Source organism: Epinephelus moara, chromosome 17 (assembly GCF_006386435.1).
Source record: "Epinephelus moara isolate mb chromosome 17, YSFRI_EMoa_1.0, whole genome shotgun sequence".
NCBI classification, from domain to species: domain Eukaryota; kingdom Metazoa; phylum Chordata; class Actinopteri; order Perciformes; family Serranidae; genus Epinephelus; species Epinephelus moara.
Genome location: NC_065522.1, coordinates 34,537,825 through 34,554,008, shown reverse-complemented (window position 1 = coordinate 34,554,008; position 16,184 = coordinate 34,537,825). Strand labels below are relative to the sequence as shown.

The following is a 16,184-nucleotide window of genomic DNA, read 5'->3' as shown; positions in this document are numbered from 1 at the left end:
ACCACATTGTTCTCGCTGCTCTGCCTGTTCACACGTCTAAAGATGCTGTTTATGAGGAAAGAGCTGCTGCAGATGTTAAATACACTCACTGTGGTTTGCTGCAATGATTATTTTATAGTACATCCATTTGACTTGAAGCACACACAGAGTTTACAACCGCAGGGCCTAAAAAATGTTAACGCTCTTACTTGAACTGTCACATGGATGTATTAAACCGTTAATTGGCTTACAGTTAATATTTAATAGAATAGAATAAAATAGAATAGAATGAAAGAACTTTATTTATCCCCAAAGGGAAATTCAGCTGTCCAGCAGCTTATAAAAAACAACAACCACACTTCCCCTCATCAACAGCAACACAGTAGTATTAAAATAGACATAAAATAAAATAAATTAAAATAAGTGCACAAATAGAAATTAAATTAAAATAAAATAATAAAAATTCACTCCACAACCCAGTCCAGTTGTGGCTAATGTGACGTGTGTGAGTGTGTGTGACTGGATTCAGGTGGTGTTAAACAGTCTTACTGCCGTGGGGACGAAGGATCTCCTGAAACTCTCTGTTCTGAAACCCAGTGAGATGAGCCGACTGCTGCAGCTTTACTGATAAAGATTATTCATTTTCCATGTCGATTATCCCAGATGGGGATAATTCGCATAGCTATGATATAACTGCTGGATGGGGAAATAATCTCCTCACTTAGAGAACCAGGGTTACAATGTAACCAAACAATATTCATTGTAGGTAGTGAAGTGCAATGAGCTAAATGCTAAAAACCTCCACATAGCAACATGCTAACAGTGATTGAGGGTTTAAAACAAACAACAAACAAACAAAAAATCTGTTATTAATAAAGGTTTACTGTTAGTTTTCTCAGAGCAGCTCTGTCTCACAGAAAGGCTCATGCACCAGAAATAAGCTGCACAGGAAGAGGAAGTGCTCACCAATGTTGAACTGTATGTGAACTGTAATGCAGTCTGATGTTCAGACAGTCAGCAGCAAGCCAACATGGAGGTCACAGCTCTCTGCATCACACTGTGTGAGTTCTGAGTCTGTGCAGCATTGTAACAATAACTGTCATAACATTATTGTTTTATTATTATTTTAATGACAGGCATACATTTACATTAAAACAGTGTTAGTATCTGAAACGTTTGTCTTTCCAGTGACAGATGTTCTGCTGCTGCTTGTACAAGTCAAGGACAGCTATTCTCACAATGCTGGTAAGTCAACATGATTTGGGATTGGAGGTCTCCCATGGCTGCAAGCATGGTGCAAATATACTGGACTTTAAATATTTTAACTCATCATTATTATGTTATATGCAGTTATGGAAAAAAAACAATGAAATATACTGTAGTGTATCATTTAGTATCTTTAAATTCTGGATGGTCTGGCCTATAAGACTTACATTTTGCTCTGAGAGACAAAAGTTACATGTTGCAGTTACTGCTGTGTTGTAAAATCATTTTACGACAATGAGATATGTCATTTAATAATTATCAATTTTGCTTTAAATTAAATTTTACTTTCGTTTCCTTTCAGTCTGTTAATTTATGACCTGTTTTTACGGTTGAAACTGAACTCTGGACCTGTTATCTGCAGTAGTTGGCAGCTATATCAAATACTACACTAACAGGTGAGTGGAACAGGGACGTGTTGTCAGTGTACATTTTTATACGGTGTATTATGAGACTGATTTACTGCAGGGGGCAGAGTGAGACTATTTGACTTCACAAGTGAGTGAGTTTGTGTGTGTGTGTGTGTGTGTGTGTGTGTGTGTGTGTGTGAGGGACAGAGAAAACAAAATACAGCAAAAATTAGAAAAGACGGTACCTTTACACAGCATGTTTTTTGTTAGTGTTTTATCATCTGTTTCCTTTCATATGTTTTTGTTTTAATACAGTACTAAAAAATACTGATGTTCAACAAAATATTTTGTATTAAACTGTGCTTCAGACTACATTACTGTAATAATAATAACAATAATAACAATTATTGTTATTTTTGATGTTGTTGTTATTATCATTTTTATTATTTATCTTTTTTTGTTTTCTGTTAACCTGAGTCCTTTCCTTGACATTCCTGTTTGCCAAATTATGTTCTCTTCACACTGGGTTCTCTGGCGCCATCTGGTGAGATTATAGATGTACTTTTTTTCAAACTCAAAGCTGTTTCCTCAGCAGCAGAGCAACAGGAAGAGGAAGAGGAGGTTCTGACTTACATTACATCTTAAATCCAGTCTGATGTTCAGACAGTCAGCAGCGAGTCATCATGGAGGTCACAGCGCTCTGCATCAGACTGTGTGAGTACTGAGTCTAATGATCACAGAAATATATCGAGTCAGTCACTGGGAAATATCTTATGTGGAACTGAATCATTTCTTGGGCTCAAAGGCAAAAAGATATTAAGCATCCAAAATGTGCTGACATGTATTCTTTCAGGAAGCTGGCAGATTTAAAGCCCAGGGAATAAAGAGAATTGTAATCTGCTCACTGATGATGGATCAAATATTACAGACATTTACATGTTAGTTATGTAATACATGTTATAGGTTATATTGGATACAGTAACAGCTCTCTTGTCTCTTCAGTGATGACTGTTTTGTTGCTGCTGGTTGCACATGTTGAATGCAGTTACTCTAAAAATGTTGGTAAGTAGCAGTTTGATCGTCAGACAAACCTTACAATGTATACCAACATCTTAAATAAGTGCCAAATGAATCATATCACCTCGTCTTGATAGTCAAGGGCTGCAAGTTTAACAACTAACATGTTGAAACGTCAACTGTATAAGTGATAACACCTTAAAACTAGTACGTGTGAAATGGCATACTAGTTATACAGCAAAGGAAACATACATTTGTTCCCTCGTGTTTTACTCAAACATGAGCCAACACTCTTACCGCTTGTCAAAAGTCAGGTCTGTTGGCACAACTGTGTCCACATGTTAAAATAATTTCAATGTTTTGTGGCAAACATTTGTGTTTTGATGTTGCTGCAATTATCTCGACAAAGAGAAATACACATTTTTTAAATTTTCCCTAAAAGGACGCTTGTACTGTGCATATGTATTCAGTATAGCATGTGTGCATAAACAATGCTGAATTTCAAATTATTCTTCATCCTTTGTGTCTCTGTGTCAGATGTAGGTTTCCCTCAGGTTGTTCCAAACCGACAGCAGTTCTTTGAATATGAGCCCGTTACTGTCACCTGTGAGGGTCTGGAGGGACTGACTGGATGGAGAGTGATGAGGAGGATCGGAGGTGCTGTCAAAACATGTGCTGCTTCCTGGTCAGCGTCAACAGGACCCTGTAAAATAAAGAATGCCATAGTGGCAGTTGACAGTGGAGAATACTGGTGTGAAATGGGAGAGGCAAAGAAAAGCAACACTGTCAACATCACTGTCACTGGTATGCAAATACTAAAATGCTAAGTAGTGTAAAGTCGTCACAGTTTTAGTCTGTGGACATCTCAGTTTGAAGATTAATTCATTTATTTGTTAACTGACTTAATATGCTCAATAAAACATCACTTATTAAGATATTAAAACACAGGAAACATCTGCCGTGCTGGCCAGCTTTGTTCCCTCAATAGGCCGTCAAACTGCTTAATTAACATATTTTTCAAAACATATGTTCAGGTGGCTCTGTGATCCTGGAGAGTCCTGCCTTTCCTGTGATGGTGGGAGATGAAGTAACTCTGCACTGCAGAAACAAGCAGATGTCCTCCAACCTCACCGCTGCATTTTTTAAAGATGGCCACTTAATGGAGAACAGCTCTATGGGAAACCTGACTCTCAACAGTGTTTCCAAGTCTGATGAAGGACTCTACACGTGCAGCATCCCTGAAGATGGACAGCCATCAGCGAGCTGGCTGATTGTCAGAGGTAAGACATACCAGTGTTGAAAATAAATCTGAAATTCTTTGCTTTTCACGGTATCTGGCCACGTTTCGTCCAAATCTTTTTGTCTGAAAATGAAGGTGTTTGACTGATGTCCAAGAAGTGAAGCTGAGGTCTGAGTTTGTCCTTAACATTTTCAGAGAAGTGCTGAATTAAGGAATGAACGGTGTAATTGCGTGGACTATGTTTTAAGTATTATTTTCATACGTAGCATGTATTTACAGCATTAGGATCATGTCTCATATGCAGAACATACCATTTTCTTTCGAGAAGCCGATGAGGAGCCTCATCGTGGCCTTCAGCTCCCTCTGCTGCTCTGCACTGCTGTCAGTGTTTTCTTGGTGGCTCTGCTGTTGGTGGGAATACTGCAATGTGGGAAACATCAGACAATCACCACAGGTACAGAGAATAAAGGTACCACTGTAATTACTGTCACAAAGTGCTAAAAGTGGGATCTTTATTGTAGAATGTGACAATTGTGACACAATACAATACAATTATTCTGCATGTGTTTGAAACCAGTAGCATAGCCGACAGTAAGACCCAAAGCTGCTCTGGGGGTTCCTGATAGCCATCACACTGTTCACTCAGTTTGTTTTGGTGTTTTTTTCTTATTCATTCAAACAGATACCCCGACCTCTCCTTTCTGCTTCCAGTCTTTTACCTCCATACAATCAGGTGAGAAACACCAACCTCCTTTCAACACAACTACTGTATAAACGTGTATTTGGTCACCATTGAAATTATCAGTGCATTCTCTTCCCAAATCGTCACGTGTTGCCGCTTTGTCTTTCATGTCTACCTATTGCGTGGTAGGTATTCTTCTGCATTCACTGCTGATGTTACGAGATGACGACACATGGTTAGGTTTTGAAAAAACACCATAGTTTGGCTCATACAGGAAGTGACCACTGGGCTCCAGGGTGAAAGTCCAGGTTTGTTGGACCCATCCGCCACCTCTCACGCCTGCCCTATAGAAACTGTCCTGCTCCTTATATTTTGTTGTTACCAGTAGCGTTTCAACCTGATGCTGTCTAGATGTGTATCATACCACTGTGACAGGTGCCGTCCGGCTGCATCATGAGCTGACGCCACATGTATGAAGGGTATCATACTGTGGCAGCAGGTGCTGTACGGCCGACCGGTAACGTATCATAACACCACAAAAGGTTGATTCCATCTGCGTTACCAACTGACGTTGCCCGGTGGCCTTTCTTACTGCCGCAAAAGGTGGCTGTCACTGACAAAGCGGCAGGATTTGACGACTTTGGAATATCATGATGTTTTAAACTCTACATCGATGAACCATGAACACAAAATTGGGCTAAAAACAGCGCATCCATTTGCTGATATAAAATAGATTTATATAATCCAGGTATCCATTTTGTCAAAAAATGACTGCCTATACCTGCCTGCTACTGACTGTTTAAAGTGTTGTATTTTTATACTTTTATGTTTCAGTGACAACGTATACTGTCGTCAAAACCCAGCAGGAAGAGCGGTAAGTAACTCGACACTGAGAAACACAGAATGCAACATGTAATACCTTTGAAAACGTTAAGGAAAATATGTATAAAATATATAGTTTGACACAGTGCTTCTGCAGAAAATGGTGAGAGCCAGTGAATTATTAATCTGACGTGTTTTTGAAACTTAATTCATTTTTAACCTGTTTTACACTGTGTGCCTCAGCAGCTTCAGGCCCGTGTGACAGTTAGGTCTTCTTCTTTAGCATCTCAGATAAAAACCACACGACAAACCCACAGACAGAAAAAGGTAGATGGGCCTCTCAGTTTACCGCGCGGCACCTTGTGTTGGCTGATCTTAGACAGTTGGTCTATACCATAAAAATACTTCACGACGATGCACGTGTTAGATTATTTTTATCAGGACACAGACACCTTGCAGCCGCATGTCTTGTGTGGGTGATCAGTACTATATAAATAAACAATGGGGCCAGTAATGACGAGACTCATGAACTGATGTTAATCTAGAGCCTTGTTTTCTCACAGTTACACTGTGTGTCTGTCCTTGGGTGTTTTACAGGTTGCTGAGAGCAGAGACACCCGACTGAAGAAGGGATGAGATATGGTGTTTCTCTCAACACAACAATTTTGTAATGCTATAAGAGCATTGGTGAAGGAGTTGTGTATATTCATGACGAAACAATGATGGATTTGTGTTCATAAGAAAATATTGCAGGTTGTGTGTATTTGTAAAATATGTACAGGTTTTAATTCTTGATAAATAACCTAAAAAGACATCATCATCATCATCATCATCAGCAGCAGCAGCAGCAAGACATCAGATAACTCACAGCATAAATGCCGATTTTAAAAGGTATCAGTCTGTGACTGTTAGACCACATTGTTCTATTTGTTCTGTTCACACATCTACATTACACAAGTGGATTTACAAAGAGAGAGTTGCTGCAGCTTTTAAATATACTCACTGTGATTATACTGCCCTTGCAGCATATGATCTTGTGCAAAGATAAACAGCTAGTTAACATCCAAAAAGTCCTTCAATAAACACACAGTGTGCCTCTCCTGTATTTTACCAAAGTCTTGATTTGTTTTTTTGTTTTGTAAAACTGAAAAAAATCAGTATACAAGCACTGACATATAGACAGTAAGTATAACATTTATACTATGACTGCATGAATGTAAATTTTTTACCAACATATAAAGCTGTAATATACTGTATAAGACCAAAAATGCTCTTAATGTATTGCTTAATTTCATTTTCAAATACTAAAAATAAAGGTTTACAATACTTTGGATTTAAGAATATGTTACTTTGCTAGGATGATCATCAAAGTGGTTATATATAGTCCTTTAAGTTAAGTGTTATTGTCACTGTAAAAACCAAAAGAGAAAATCCAGAGTCACTAAAATCAATCAGGACACGTCTTTTAAAAATTGCTTAGTGTAGAGACATTGCCAAAACAGCTGCAGCATAAAGGAGACATTTGTGTGAAAGATTCCAACATTTTTTTTCCAATTCAAGTTATCAACTAATCCAGACCAATAATGTGCAGCACTGAGAGTACTAATAACATGTTTCTGAAATAATTCTTGGCTGTCAGTGATCAACATTAGACAAGCGGCAAACACAGATAGGCTGACAGAGCACAGAGCAGTAAGAGCACTCACTCTGTCGCTATCTCTGAAAACCAAAAAGAGCCTGATGTGAACCTTTGTGGTCACACTGCGTGACATATGTTGATACTGATCTGAAAGTTGCTTTAATGTTGTAAACCATCAACATGTTGGATATTAACAAGTTAGAGTGCAACAATATTGTGTAAATGCTGCATTTGAACATGACTACAAAAACGTTTCAAACAAAAGCTGACAATAATCTTAGCTTTTAAAAGAACAACATGTAAACTACTTTCTGTGTTACCACAAAAACACATTCTTGCTATAATACTTGGGTTGATTTCTAATAAGAGACTGGTTAACGAGAACAAAAATGAAACATAAAAATTGAACAAAAATTGAAACAAAATCAGTACTTTCTCAGCACTACTCTTTATGTTTAATTAAATGTGAGTTCATTTGATCTCCCACATGCATCCGCTCTACATAAGAGTTTTTGCGTCAAACTGTAAAATCTGTCTCTTGTCTCCCCCAAACTTTATATGAACTTAAATATGATTTTTTTTTAACAATAAACTCAATTTACTTCTTTTGCTTCTCATTTTACACTTTTCCGCCCCAATAAGCTTGTGTCATCGCATAACCTTTTTCATTCAGATTGTTTCCACAGTTACATTCATGCTGGATGGGTACCCTGTTCTTGTCAAATATACATTTCCAAATGGTAAAGCTTCATTTTGTAAACAATATCTCTATATATGGTGGGCCCCAAACTGTCAACAGCTGAAGCAAAAGCATGCATACAGAGTATTCTAGCCGTGGCCCAGCATGATGCCAACTTGCTTAAACCATCGAGGACCCTTGGCTAATTAATCACATTGGGTACAATTTCAGATCTCAATCAAGAGGAACCGCTGATCTGTAATGTGGTGAAACTTTACTGCATCATATAACATGATGAGATTTGATTAAGTCAGGTATTCTTAATATTATCCAGCCGGAACTGCAACTGAATAACAGTCAGGTGAAAATGCTTTTATTTTAAACTGACTCTATGCCATGCATCAAATGTAGAGCTTTTATTTTTAAACATATTTGGGTCTCACCTCTGACAGCCAGCCAGCTTCCCAGTGATTCTCCAGCTCCAGAGATGTTACACTGCTGCAGGCCTTCCTGAGACTTGTAGACAGTATTGATGGTCTTGTTTCCTGTAGAGGAGGAGGCCATCTTTATATATGTTGCATGTAAACCAAAAGTGGCATAAATTAGCTACATTAATCAGGTTCAGTTAGGTTGACAACCGCTCAGTATTTCCATACATGTCACAGAGAAAAGTTTTACATGGAGGTTTACCTTGAAAATTTGTTTTGGAATAAGGTTGACACAAAACAAACAATTAGGTGGGTAGATCAGCAATGAAAGCAGTGCATGGACGTGTGTGGAGGTGTTGTGATACAAAACCAGCAGATGATGATGCAGGGTGGATGCCAGCTGTAGGAAGGGAGAGATGAGGGAGCACATGTAACAGCTTTGATAGCCTGGACGGCCCAGGTGAGAAAGGTCAAGCTGCTGACACTCCTCGGCAGCCCAAACAGGCAAACTTATTCAAAAGGGTTAGGCCAAAAAAGTCATCAATCTCAGAAGGAGGAGGAGGCCAGGCAGTCAGGTGCAGGTTCCAGGTAACAGGGTAGAGAGTACAGGATACTGGATGCAGGAAATCAGAGGCTCAACAGCAATTGCAAGAAACAACAAAGCAAGCAAGGTCATGTGACTGGTACTTGAGGAAAAGTCTGAGGACATCTGGTGGATGGATAGGGAATGGCAAGTCCAGAAAGTTATGGTGCCTGGGGGAAGTGAGAAATAGCTGGAGAGAGACAGTTTAACGTGAGCTGCCAGCAGCAGATTTAGGCTGCCTGAGCAGTGACTGTTCCTGGAGTCCACCTCTGACCTATTGTAAACACGTCTTATATTAAAATGATATACAATTTTATACCTCTGCACTGGTGATTGCTGTGGCTGGAGGCATTTTGTTTTCAAGTTGTCAGTCCATCTGTCCGTCCATCCTTCCGTCCCATCCGTGTGAACACAATATCTCAGGAATAACTTAAGGGAATGTCTTAAAATTTGGCACAAACATTCAGGCAGACTCGTCAATAAACTAATTGGATTTTGGTGGTCAAAGGTCAAGGTCAGTGTGACTTTGCATCGGTCTCATTCAAGTGAAAACGATATCTCAAGTCTAACAGGATGAAATAATGAAGTGATGACAATTTCTAGCCAAAAAGTCAAAGGTCATCATCATCTGTGACATCATAATGTTCTGCATAAATCACTTTCCTGTCCATTACTCAGCATCTTATCTCAGAAATAAATCGGGAAATATTTGGTCAGATACGTAATTGGTGGAAATTCCATCTTTTTACAGACAAGGATGTGAACTGTGAGAAAAACTTGACTGGTGCGTGGAGGCGGTCCTAGTTAAATCAGGCAGGAATTTTAATCTTTTAAAAAGCCTTAATAAGGCAGGTTTATCATATGATTTGTAATATGCAGGTGAAGGTCTATTCGCTGCAAAAATTTGCAATTCGTGACAAAATGGAGTTACCTATCTAACTGTCACCACTGCAACTGCATTAGGGGGCGGAGCAGTCCTCCACATTCTGTGTGTAGTCCACATCCTCCCCCTCCTCATTATCATCCGCCTGAACATTACTATCTGACCTGTTAAATGTAACTATCTCAGTTATGAAATGATTCTGTGCGACCTGTTCCTCTGTCGTGTTGCAGCTGTGTCCCACCGCCACATTTTCTTCACTTATGCTTGGTCAAACATCTCTCATGGCTCTGATGGACACGAAAAATGCAGGTAATCAAACCATGAGAGATTGCATGGAAATATTTAGTGATACACAAACTGCCAGTTGATGATGGAGTCCACACCTGAGCTGGAGGACGGGCAGGTATGTTGCACTAGCTTATGGCTCTCAGAACTGAGCTTTAGTAGATGTACATAACTTTAAATATCTGATTTGAACATTTAATCCTACTATGGTTTGCAGGTTATTTTAAAGTTTGTTGCTGAGCTGTAAACAGATGGTGTTTATTACTGTCTAATAAAAGACACTGGGCACAGAGAGTTGGTTATATTGCATTTCATTATGAATGTAATGTTCATATTTCCCATTATATTTCAAAATTAAGTTAACATGAACATGTTCTACGCTCTGTTGTCATAAAGGAACACTTTAATAACAAACACTACAGTTTTTGACACAGCACCTTGCAGTCAAGAAAATTAAATATTTAAATTAAACCTGCCACTTTTTCACAAATTCATTTCCAAATAAAACCATTGCCTTGTTTTTACCTTAAGTTCTGAATGTCTTTTTAATAAGTAATGTATTTTTTTTAGACTGGGTGGCATTTAATATTTCTTTATTTTGTGATTTACACTGTTATCCTATCGTATTCCTATTTGTAAATTAACATTTGACAAATTATTCAGTTTTCAGAAGTCCAGTATTTCCTTGTGAAAGATGGTCCATATCATAAATCTCTTTCACTGTTGCTGTTTGTCCTCCTTTTCCCAGCATCATGTCTTGAAGGTAACTTACTGTACACACAGATCAATTAGTAACAGCTTCATGAATGTAAAAGTACCTGTAATGTCTAACAAGAGTTGAAAAACATGCTTTCATATCACAGTCATGTGCTTTTTAGACCAACTCTGTCTTGCACAAGTGACAAGATGTCTGCTATACAAATTTTAACTGCTGATAAAACATGCGAATTTGAATAGTTTACCGGCTCACACTGCAGTTAGAATGAACGGCCCATTATGTTACCGCCTACCTGTTTTTTACTGAGCCTCAGCCACTGAACTTTGAATGAGATCCTCAGAGAGGTTGTCAGTTGAGTCAAAGAAAATGCAAAAACCACAACCACACTTATTCCTGCTGAAGCTAAAACAGATTTGTTTCTTCCTCAGGTCAGCATCAGGTGGTTGGTCCATCTCAGCCAATAGTGGCAACAGTTGGTGATGACATCATTTTACCATGCCATCTGAGACCTGCCAAGAATGTTTCAGACATGACAGTAGAGTGGGCGAGACCTGACCTGAACCCCAGGTTTGTTCATGTGTGCCGTGACGGTGTGGAACTGGAGAGTAAGAAACATCCGTCCTACAAAGGAAGAACATCAGTGTCCATCGACAAACTGAAGCACGGAGACATTTCACTGACGCTCTCCAGAGTGACACTCTCTGATGGGGGACAATATAAATGCTTCATTCCAGGACTGGGTCACTCTTTAATTCAGCTTGTTGTTGGTAAGAGGATATACGGATCATTTTACATCCAGTTTTTGCTGGGCCTGGACGAATAAGATATATTTAAGTGCCAAAGATATGAAAAAAATGTGTAATGACTCTTAACATACTACTGCGGGTGCTGCCTTAAATGAACTGAAACTAAAGCTACAAGCTGAGGGAATAAAAAAGAAGACATTCATGAATAAGATAACAGGAAAATGATTTCTGACAAGGAGAATTTGCAAAAGTACCTTGATTGTACCTTGTCGTATGAGTTTCATCAGCAGGTCTGTTAAATGTGCATCAGTAACTATGTGTGTGTGCTCATTTAATTCTCAGGTTCTCCTTTCTTCCCTCTTCAGGTGCTGTTTCTCCACCTTTCATCGTGAGTATTAACATAACCAGCAGAGGAGTGGTGTTACAGTGTGAGTCTGCAGGCTGGCATCCAGAGCCTGAGGTGCTGTGGCTGGACGGTGAGGGAAAGCTCCTCTCTGCTGGACCTACAGAGACAGTCAGAGGTCCTGATGACCTCTATACTGTCAGCAGCAGAGTGACTGTGGAGAAGAGACACAGCAACAGCTTCACCTGTAGAGTCCAACAGAGGAACATCAACCAGACCAGAGAGACAACTACTCACATTTCAGGTAAATAAACCAATGGCCTATGGTCCCATTAGCAGGCCCCCTTTATTCTGTGGACTGCAAATTACATTTAGATTGAGCTATTCTTAAATCTTGACCAGTCGTGGGACTGAAAATGTGTAGTTTGTCTTGAGCGAGGTGCATGAGGAAAGTATTAAAAGAAGATACCATGCTCCAAGATAGTGTCTCATTAATTACAATGTAAATTGCCAACACATTCTCATCCTAAGTTGTTACATATCACTGCTTTGTCAGTGGACTTTCACATCTACATATTATGCACTTGATACTGTACTGCATCTGCTGTTGCCATTCCAGGACGCCGCAACCAACAACTGCATGTACACAGCAGGTACTGTGTGGCCGACCGGCAGCGTATCATGACACTGCGAAAGGTGGCTATTTGCGTTGGTGTCAGATGTCAAACTCACTGACAAAGGGGCTGGGGGCCATACATCTTAAAAACAAATTCTGGCAACTTAGCCTGTAGTGTCAGAAATGTGACGGGATCACCCTCTGAGGAGCATTAATGTTCTCATTAAAAGAACTTAGCAACCTTCAACTTCTTGTTTGTGAGAAATTTTAATTTGATGGTGGCACGTGAGAACTGGTCAAAGGGTCATCAAGGTCATCATGGATGAATCCTCTGGGGGGCATGAATATCTACACCAGACCGAACTGTATACGTTATCCTGCTCTGGTTAAAAGTACTGACTTTGTAAACTGCTAATGACACAAATATGGTCTAATTGCATAAAATTCTGTCTTTGTTAGTTTCAAAGGATTGAGGTATAGTTTGACATTAATGTCATGTTCTGTGTTTTGTCATTTCAGCTGATTTCTTTACGACTCCACCAAGTTCATCTACAAACAACAACAAATCATCATGTATCAACAAATGTGTCATTGCTTTGGTTGTTGTCTTTTTGTGCAGTCTCATAGTTGCTTACGCTTGGTGGAACTGGAAACAAAACAAATCAGTGAGTCATAAATTAATTCATTAACACACACACACACACACACACACACACATACATATATATATATATATATATATATGTGTGTGTGTGTGTGTGTGTGTGTGTATATATATGTATGCATTATGAACTGAACAATGCGGTGAACTGTGCTTTTACCACTTGGAAAATAAAATGTACGACTTCAACTGTGTTTATGTTCTCAGTGCCACTGCGCTCAACAAGGCAGCCCACATGATGAAACAGGCCATATGCTGTCTGCCCATCCAACCCCGAAACCAGAACATTCTACTCCAGCAAGACTCACTGGGAGGCACACCACACTTAGCTAGCTCATCGTAAGATGTCAGTGGCCAATGTTTTTTCTGTTGTTCAAACAATGACTTAAATTAAGAAAGCCAACAAACTCTCTACAGAGAGTTAGTCGGCTTTCCTCTTGTGATTTTGAATTGTAATAGCTTCCAAAAAGCCCTTATTCTGCAGTGATTTTGTCATGGTTAATGCAGACTAGCATAATAGGACAACGTAATGGATATTGTATTTACACTGAATTTAAATAAAGACAACCACATACAGACTGTGAGGTCTAAAAACATCAATTGTCTTTATTTGACTTTTGAGAACTGTCACAAAGCTGCTCATAGACCTGCGTCATCTATCAATGAGGGACACAAAATAGATGTTTATTGATGAGATCAACAGAAACTCTTCACACCATTCCCTTCCACACAGAAGACAATACAATACATACAAAAGCAATCACTAAAAGCAAGTATAGAAACTTAACAAAATTAAAATAAACCCCAGACCACACAACTTATGAAGATGGATAAAGTCATGAACAGGATTCCATGGGTCAGGTTTGTAATACTGATGAAAATGTTTTGTACAACTGACATTTTACTACAACAGCCTGTGCATCGTGGCCTCTGCCCAGGAACAGATGGAAATGAGGTGAACACAGCAGTCACTGGAAAAAGTATGGTTATCAGCTGTTTGCACTGTAAGAGAAAAGTAACTTAATTTACACCCTTTTGTACTCCATAGAAAAAACAGTACAAATGTGAGAAAGGCAACATGAGTGTTTGAAGATACGCCAAGTGAGTTTTTTTGTGTCTCCATGTGTATTGCTGGCTAATCAGCAGTCAAACAGTTTGTTACAATCTAGCACGGATGCTTGGCCATTAGTACGTATCACAAGCCTTTTTTGTGTGTGTGTACATGTGTGTCAAGGGACTAGCTCTGTGTTAGAGCATTGGACTACAGCTCAAGAGGTCCCTGGCTCAAAGCTGAGAATCCCCTACACTCATGTTTGCCAGAAAGCTTTTACTTCATGAAAATGGCTGTCTTTGATCCCCACCTTCAAGCGTTGGTGTCTGGTTAAGTTGTTTTGAGTTTAAGTAGGTGAGACAAAACTGCTTAGTTTTTAAAGCCACTGAAATAGATCATTTTCACATCAGACATTTTGACTTCCCTTGATAGAGAAAGTACAGGTGAAAGAAATGTTGTTTACGGTGGCTAAGTTCCACCAAAGGTTCCAGTAAGCCATGGCAGTGAGTCAGTATGCACAATACCGTGACCCTGAAACTGACTCACCTCATGAAATGCAGTGGTTTTAAACGTGTTCAGTGACTTTTAGAGTGAGTATCCTTTTGCAATGATGCATTTGCAGCCCAAAATCTCTAGCAAACCACACCATAACATTTGAGCATTGCCATTGCCAAGCCTGAAGCTATTAAAGTGAAGTAGAGCAAATTATCCAGATTCAGCCAATAGATGGAGCCACAGACCATGAAATCAAAGGCTGGGGACTGAAATCTTTGGTGTCAGGTCACTACAAAACCTCGCCCTGACCATCCAAATGAAGACAGACCATGTCAACGGCTGCAATCTACTCAAATGACCTGAAGGCATTGGAGTACACATCAGTGGCCCTTTGGTACGACTCGACCAACTTTTGACAACAAGCACAGCAAAGGTAGGACACAATTTGCAGTCTTATATGTACGATGGGAGGATTGTTCCTCATTGCTTCGACAGTTTATGCAATAAGTTTTGGTCGTACACTGATAGGTGTTACACTGCTGGGATCGGTGGATTCTGAGGATTCATCTGAGGTGTGGATTTCGTAGATGGCACAACATGAGAGATAGCCAGGGCGCTGTTATGCTGGCATGCACTATGCACAGATAGAGAATGCTTTTGCTGCTCGCTTAGTCAGTTCCTTGGTGTTTGATTTCAGTTTTGCTCAGGTAGACATGGTTACGCTAGCTCGCCACTCAAGCCTCTTCAGCTCAAAACAGTTTGCAACCTGACTATGTCTTCATGAGTTAAAATACCCTGTGGTGCATTTGCTTACCAGAGGGTGGCCCCTCCCCTGCAACTGGGGACCTTCCAGCTCTAGAGGTTGACGCACTCAATAGTACTAAAGCCAACTCACAATTTTCACCTTAATTGAAAATGGATTAAAACAGACACAAATCAGTCTAATCCCTGATGAGTTCTGTGTCTTCGTGAAACAGAGCATCCACAATAAGATACATCTTGATGAAATGGTTCCCTGAGAGTTGACAGAAGAAAAACACAAAGAGCACAAGTGGGATTTGAACCCACGACCCCCAGACAGTGAAACTGGATTGTTACCTGCTGAGCTGTGAAGACCACAACATGGCAAGTGAGTCTCCCACAAACAAGAAGTAAGGTTTCTTAGTTGTCCATTTGAATCTGTTTGTGTTAAAAGGCTTCGTGAACCTCCTCAGTGACCAAGGGAACATCTTACAGAGCCCCTAGAACCTCCCAAAGGACCTTTGTTACCTCCTCAGTGACTACCAAAGTAACGCCAGAACCACCAAAGAACGTCTAGAACAGTCTCAGAGAACACCAGGACATGTTTCGGCCAGTAAACTTTGTTTCTCTGAAGGCAGATCAAGGTGAAGCTGATGTAGCTACAGTCTGATCTTCCTGCTCTCTGTGGTTTGCTGCATTGCTCAGCGGCACAGATGGTCCAGAGTGGAAGGATGCGAACCGCCAACGTAGAGAACTGCTAACATGCGGGTTCAAATCCCGCCTGAGTTATGTTACACAGGAGAATGTGTTGAGTGTGATTGTGGGAGTCAAATTTCAAACCTTGCGTTCAAAAACGTCGTTCGTTGCGATTGCGCGTCAATTTCATTTCCGAATTTCCACCGCTGACCAACAAGGAAGGAAGAAGGAGGAGATTAGCTAGCTTGACAGGTGAAACCTTTTGGA

General features: G+C 39.8%; 3 protein-coding genes across 4 annotated transcripts in view; 2 read left to right on the top strand and 1 right to left on the bottom strand.

The window, feature by feature from the left end:
- The window catches only part of LOC126403907 (carcinoembryonic antigen-related cell adhesion molecule 20-like), a 128,696-nt gene that overhangs the window by 106,529 nt on the left and 5,983 nt on the right, over positions 1-16,184 (bottom strand). The window lies entirely within an intron of this gene.
- Positions 998-6,574, top strand: LOC126403840 (low affinity immunoglobulin gamma Fc region receptor II-like). 2 transcript variants are annotated; one of them, XM_050066652.1, is made up of 11 exons: positions 998-1,040; positions 1,168-1,224; positions 1,547-1,640; positions 2,188-2,306; positions 2,595-2,654; positions 3,147-3,413; positions 3,644-3,889; positions 4,178-4,303; positions 4,532-4,582; positions 5,366-5,405; positions 5,951-6,574. In XM_050066652.1, exons 4-11 carry the CDS (start codon positions 2,276-2,278, stop codon positions 5,976-5,978), a joined length of 849 nt encoding a protein of 282 aa, XP_049922609.1. In that variant the 5' UTR covers positions 998-1,040; positions 1,168-1,224; positions 1,547-1,640; positions 2,188-2,275; the 3' UTR covers positions 5,979-6,574. The 2 variants fall into 2 exon arrangements, with proteins under 2 accessions (XP_049922609.1, XP_049922608.1); XM_050066651.1 differs by having other exon boundaries at positions 4,154-4,303.
- LOC126403848 (butyrophilin subfamily 1 member A1-like) lies at positions 11,003-13,507 on the top strand. Its single transcript, XM_050066660.1, has 4 exons — positions 11,003-11,335; positions 11,680-11,961; positions 12,793-12,938; positions 13,142-13,507. The coding sequence occupies exons 1-4, from the start codon at positions 11,098-11,100 to the stop codon at positions 13,265-13,267; spliced, it is 792 nt and encodes a 263-aa protein (XP_049922617.1). The 5' UTR covers positions 11,003-11,097; the 3' UTR covers positions 13,268-13,507.

Excerpts from the sequence above, each read along its gene's own strand:
- LOC126403840 (XM_050066651.1), top strand. The coding sequence starts at position 2,276 with ATGGAGGTCACAGCGCTCTGCATCAGACTGT. Across the intron at positions 2,307-2,594 it reads AGCGCTCTGCATCAGACTGT|TGATGACTGTTTTGTTGCTG; the intron begins GTGAGTACTGAG and ends TTGTCTCTTCAG. Across the intron at positions 4,304-4,531 it reads ACATCAGACAATCACCACAG|ATACCCCGACCTCTCCTTTC; the intron begins GTACAGAGAATA and ends TCATTCAAACAG.
- LOC126403848 (XM_050066660.1), top strand. The coding sequence starts at position 11,098 with ATGACAGTAGAGTGGGCGAGACCTGACCTGAACCCCAGGTTTGTTCAT. Across the intron at positions 11,336-11,679 it reads TTTAATTCAGCTTGTTGTTG|GTGCTGTTTCTCCACCTTTC; the intron begins GTAAGAGGATAT and ends TTCCCTCTTCAG. Across the intron at positions 12,939-13,141 it reads ACTGGAAACAAAACAAATCA|TGCCACTGCGCTCAACAAGG; the intron begins GTGAGTCATAAA and ends TTATGTTCTCAG.